General features: G+C 34.0%; 1 protein-coding gene across 1 annotated transcript; it reads right to left on the reverse strand.

Moving 5' to 3' along the window:
• Positions 1 to 1677: 1677 nt before the first annotated feature.
• LOC107865904 (WEB family protein At1g12150) lies at positions 1678 to 4202 on the reverse strand. Its single transcript, XM_016712096.2, has 2 exons — positions 3941 to 4202; positions 1678 to 3267 (listed from the first exon to the last, which is right to left on the reverse strand). Exons 1-2 carry the CDS (start codon positions 4049 to 4051, stop codon positions 1762 to 1764), a joined length of 1617 nt encoding a protein of 538 aa, XP_016567582.2. The 5' UTR covers positions 4052 to 4202; the 3' UTR covers positions 1678 to 1761.
• Between the last annotated feature and the right edge of the window lie 1798 nt (positions 4203 to 6000).

The raw sequence follows: 6000 nt of genomic DNA on the forward strand, positions 1-6000 counted from the left end.
ATCATTTTCCCATTGACCTTTGACTATTCTCTACTTGCCCCCCAAGACTCATCTTGTCTTAAATATTATACAAGTCCTAATCCCTATTTTCATGTAATTCATCATTAAACATATAGAATGTGTGTTTAGACCAACCTCATAATTGGTGGACCTGACATAAAATTTGATAATTAATCAGTTCAGTTGTGTTGCCTTCGATTGTATCCCATAATAAAATTTCTTTAATAAATATCTTGCTGATGGTTTGATTTTCATATATTATTTAGAATGTTGGTTCATGCATGTATTGATTCAGTTGAAGAACCTCCGACTACCTTGTTGGTGAGTCTACGGTCACACGGGTCCACATTTTTTTTGGCCAAGTGAATGACTGAAGTTCTAAGGAAAGATATTATTGAGGTTATACAACTTTCCTTGAGATTATTCTTAGCAATAAAATTTCATAACATCACAACTTATTTTTGCTAAACTAAATGAAATTCCTATTCTTTAATTATGTATCTCTCTTTGATCTAGTTAATTTATTATATATCTCGACCGATGTGTCTCTGTAATCAAAATTATTCATGCAAGCGAAAATGGAGTAATTAGTTTTTACATTCTTAAGTTCAAAATTATATATTCGGATGCTAATTATGTATTAGAAAATTATAAAATAAGGAATTATTTGTAATCTAGCAAAGACTATGAATAGGGAATAATTATGGGTAAACTTGGTGAGAGATTTATGTAGGTTATAGATTTTGTAATCGTAGAAAATTACATAGATCCGAAAATAGACGTATCCTTTTGGGCTGGGCCTGCCTCATACCAACAAATGAAGATGGAAAATGTCAACCATACTAGGCTCAAGTTATTGGCCCAATCAAGTTGAAGTTGGAAAAGGCTATTTAATTAAAAGTTGGCACATGGAAAGAACAAATTTGTAATAACTAAAAATTACATAAACCCACAACTTAAGTTTCACTTATTACAAAAAATCTCTTCTCTCCAAACATATTACAAAAATCCAATTTTTCTCTAAAAATGCATATACATAGCTTTTATGTATATGTCGGCCCTGTTATGTATATGAAACGGCTTCGTTATGTATATATCGGTCTTGTCATATATATCGGTCTTGTCATACTTATTATGTGTATGAATCGGCCTTTGTTCAAGGATTGTTTTTCCTTTCAATAACAATTCCCAACATATACTACTGTAGATAGTATGTTTGAATATTATTGTTAGGATCAAGTTCTTACGATCCAAAAGTTATAGTTGATATTTGATAAAGACACAATATTATTTCTTAACTAAGCCCGTCAAGCAAGCAACATATTTGATAATGAGAGACTAGGGCCACCCCAGCGTGGCACTTACAAAATAACTATATATTGACAAAAAACAAGCAACTACAGAATGGGACATAAAAGTAACAAGATCAATAAAAGCAACAAGATCACATTGCATAACCGTCTTTTCAAACTAGGGAATTTACATTACAGAAAACTTTTGTTTGCACTAAAGTGGCTTAAGTAGCCCTCGAGGAGTCTGCTTATTCTCTCCGTCTAAGCCTTCAAAGATATACCGACCGTAGTCTCATGGTCAGTGTTCTTTCATTTGGACTTGCTTTCTTCTGCATTTACGGAGCCAATTGTGTGTGGTGCTGAAGAGGAAGGCGTGACTAATATATGTACTACTATCGGCCATACAATGATGGCATTGCGGATCTCATTCGTATTCCTATGGAAACGTTTTGCAATAGATTTAGTGTAACTAAAACTCCATCCTGAGAACCTTACGAAGAGGTTGTTTTATTTTGGGAGAATTATCAGGCTCGTATTCAGTAATTTCTCTGGAAATGGACTCCTCTCTAAGTGCAGTCAATGCAGCCTTTTTTCTCTCTTTATGTTCCTTCCACCTCTTTATCTGATTTTCAAGTGCAGCTTTACGCTTTTCAGCTGCCTCAGCTCTGCTTATCGCCTGCTCAGCTCTCGTCCTCAACTCGCTAATTTTCAACGTTGCTGTTTTCAGTTCTTTCTTCAGTAGTTGAATTTCATTTGGTTCTTCATGTACTTGCACATACTCCTCCTTTGGTATTGTGATATAGGCCTTAGCCTCTTCTTTTCCCTCTTCTGATTCTTCATTTCGACTTTCTTTAGATGCCTTACTGGCTTCTTTTAATCTCCTGTTTTCATTTTTAGCCTCTTCAGCCTTTAAGGCCAGCTGCTGAAGTGCAAGATGCAAAGCTGATTTCTCGCTCTTGGCTACTGAATCAGCAATTTCTGCTGCTGCAATTTTCGACCTCCCTTTGTGAATCTCGGATTTTAGGAACGCTATCTCAACTTGTGCTTCTGTTTCCTTTTCTCTTATCTCAACCATTTCCTTTTTAATCTGTTCCAGCTCAAGGCTCATTGTTCCGGAATCTGCATTGGCGCGAGTAGCTTCTTCGTTGGCTTTGTTGAGTTCCCCTTTTAATTGCCTGAGTTCTGACTCCAATAAACTGATATAACCACACTGGTCCCAATTCTTCCTCTCTTGCAATTCAAGAGCTTCATTTAACTTTTTCACCTCAGTAGCAGCACCTGAAGTGACTTTCTCATGAGAAGCGCGAAGCTCATTTACTTCTTGGAGTTCTGCTTTCATTGAATCAATAAGTGCGAACTTCTCCAATAGCTCATTCTCCAAATCTTGCATCAATTCCAATTGATTTCTCATAGAAACCACTTCTTCCTTTGCATTTGCTGCTTCTAATTCCAATTCAGTCTCTCTCTCACGCAAACGTGCAGTGTTTTCTTCTGCCTCAGCAGCAGTCATTTGCAAGTCCAAAATAATCTCGTTGAGCTTTGACACATTCCACAATATCTCTTCATTCTTTAACTTTTCGGTGCTTAAATAATCTTCCATCGCCTCTTCTTGTGTCAAGGCTTCAAGCTTAGCATCTCTTGCTGCCACTAGATCTCCTTGAGTGGCCTTCAACTCACTAGTGGCATGTGAAAGCTGTTCTCGTATCATCACAGACTCCAGAAGGCGGTCATCCATCTCCTGAATTCTAGACTCAAGCTCATGTACATGAATCCTCAACCCTCTACATTCAATCATGTAAATCTCCTTCTCGAGTTCAGAGCTCATTAGCAGAGTGCATAGTTCATCAACTGTGTTTTCGTGATGGTCTAGCTTAAGAAGTGCTTGCTTGTGTGCAGAATCCTTCGCCTCAAGTTGAATTTTGAGGTTTGCCAAGTATTTCAACACACTTCCTATATCTTCTTCTTTCTCCTTGTCCTGGAAGTTATCGAACAACAAGAGAATTTGAATAATCAGACATGGGTAATTGCCCGTTGAGATCTGCACATTAGGTCAAAGAATATAGTATGTGACGCACCACCAAGAAACAGATCTACATGAATTCTTGTTTGTCCTCTTTACTATTTTAATTACCTAGTTCCCTAAACATACGTCCATAAACTTTGTGTTAAGTCCCAAAAGGCACACAGACATCACAAATCTTAAGTTGGCAGATAACAGTTTGACTCTGTTAACGAAAATGTAGCCTTGATATACAATTCAAATCTTACTGGGAAAAATATGAAGGCGAAGATTTTATCTTGAGGGAACGAAGGAATATCAAGTGCAAACATAGTCAATTGAAGCAATCCAAATCTTTTAGTGGAGAGAAGATGTACTACTTTATGGACAACCCAGGTCACGAAGCATCTCTCGTCCACACCCCTTGGACCATTGTAACTGATTCCACAGTTTGAACCTGGAGAAAACTTTATCGTTGCTTCGGATATTCTATATAGGGATCTTTGCACAAATAGGCGGATTACTTTTTCTAGCCAATATACATAAATTATACACTCATTATAAACAATCATACACATATTTATACATGAATTATAGATATGCCACAGCATTTTAAAGAAGATAAAGAGAATTTGGGCAGTTGGCTTACATTGATACAGGAAGTAGATTTATATTTCTTCTTGTGATCACGCGATTTCTGTCCAAACAAAGAAAGGGCAGCTTGGACTGATTCAATTGATTTTGTATCAATCTCCCCCATTACTTCCGAATCTCCAATAAAGAAATGAACTTGATGGTGAGATATCGAAGCAATAAAGATTGGCAATTCATTTGATTTATAAGCACAAAAGTATGAGAGAATTGGAAAATACGATATATTATGTGTTGCTGTGGAAGAATCCAACAGAACAGAAGAGCATTGTTGCTAAAACGAAAACAAACAAAACAGCTTTGTTCTATGTTTTGCTATAAGTTGCTATATTCGGCCGTTTTTGAACTTTTATTTGCGCGCATTCCCTCTTTGTTTCCTCTTATTCATATTTAAGTCGGACTAATCCGTTCACGCTGCATAGAGCCTATTTTGGGGAAGCCCTCTCTACAAACGAGTAGGACACAAAGCTGCAATCCGTTATTTTTTCAAAAGAAGTTGGTTTTGTTATTTAAAAAATCAAAATTAATTAAATTTATTTATGAAACTTTTTATTATTAGTTATTTTTCTAAAAAAAGTTGATTTTGTTTTTATTTTTGTTGCATCACTATTCCCCCAAGATAGGGTGGTTGACTTAAAAAGAGAAAATATTTTTTTGTTGTTGTTTTAGAGTACATGATGTTTTAAAAAATAAAGAAGAAAAATAAAAGTTTGCCTAAAATATATGAAAATATAAAAATCCTATTGAAATATTAGACTTAATATAAAATACTTCTAATTGTACTTGATCTTTTCTTCTTTTTGTATTCTTTTGGTGTTTGAATTATACACAAAGATGAAACAAATACAGTTAATTTGGAAAGGGATCAAGTCATGTACTTTTATAAAGTATTCTATTATTACATGTCTACCATCAACTTTTTTATGATATTTGAGAATTTTTTTATTTAATTTATATTTATATATATTTAGGTGTGTTGGCGGCATAAATATTCTTATAGCTACTATTTTGATGCGGTTTTTAATAATTTTATCAATTTCAAGTTTGTGGTCAAGATGAATGTTCGGGCGGATTTTGAGAAATTTTTGTATGAATGTTAGTTTTAATTGTATTGTTTTAATATCTCGATCATCATTTTCATTTGTTGTAGTTTCTGTTTAATGTTTACTAATACTTTTTACATTAGTTTAAGAATTTTAAATCAACTAAATTTGATTATAAAAAAATCTGAAAATTTTAGAAATAAATATAAATACGTTAGATAAGAAAAATTTAAAAAGTATCAAATTTTTAAAAGTTTTACGTAATAAGAATATAATCAATGATTTTGTAAAAATTTAACTTTAAAAATAAAAATAAATTAAATATAGAAAAAATGTCCTAAAGCAAGAAAGAATAAAGAGCAAGGGTAGAGAGACAAGAGAGAGTAATTCTTATTTCTTCTCTTGAAGATGAGAGATTATATTATCGTAAATACAATGAACAAAATCTAGTCTAATAAAAGATGGATGCTTCAAATCCTAATAGATATCAAAGTAGATCTTGATAGATCTTGATAGACATTCACTATAATGTAAATACATTTATAACACTCCCCCTTGAAGGTCTAATTGGTAGATAATGTGCCTCGTTAAAACCTTACTAGAAAAAACCCAGTAGGAAAAAAAATCTAGTGAAGGAAAAAGAGTACACATCTCTAATAATACGCATTTCGGTTGCCTCATTAAAAACCTTACAAGAGAAACCCAGTGGGACAAAACCTCATAAGGGAAAAAGAGTACAACGCGTATTAACTCCTCCTATTGAGAACATCCTTGACCTTTGTATCTCGATCTTATGCAGCATCTTCTTGAAAGCTGCAATTGGAGAAGATTTGGTGAATAAATCAGTCACATTGTCAGTTGAACGAATCTGTTGCACATTAATATTATCATTCTTTTGTAGCTCATGTATGTATAAAAGTTTTGGCAAAATGTGCTTCGTTCTATCTCCATTTATGAATCCTCCCTTAAGATGTGCTATGTATGCTGAATTATCTCTGTATAAAATTGTGGGTAG

Source organism: Capsicum annuum, chromosome 3 (genome assembly GCF_002878395.1).
Source record: "Capsicum annuum cultivar UCD-10X-F1 chromosome 3, UCD10Xv1.1, whole genome shotgun sequence".
Classification (NCBI taxonomy): domain Eukaryota; kingdom Viridiplantae; phylum Streptophyta; class Magnoliopsida; order Solanales; family Solanaceae; genus Capsicum; species Capsicum annuum.

Coding starts and splice junctions, on each gene's coding strand:
- LOC107865904 (XM_016712096.2), bottom strand. CDS start 4,051: ATGGGGGAGATTGATACAAAATCAATTGAATCAGTCCAAGCTGCCCTT. Junction 3,268..3,940: donor AATCTACTTCCTGTATCAAT/GTAAGCCAACTG, acceptor GATAACTTCCAG/GACAAGGAGAAAGAAGAAGA.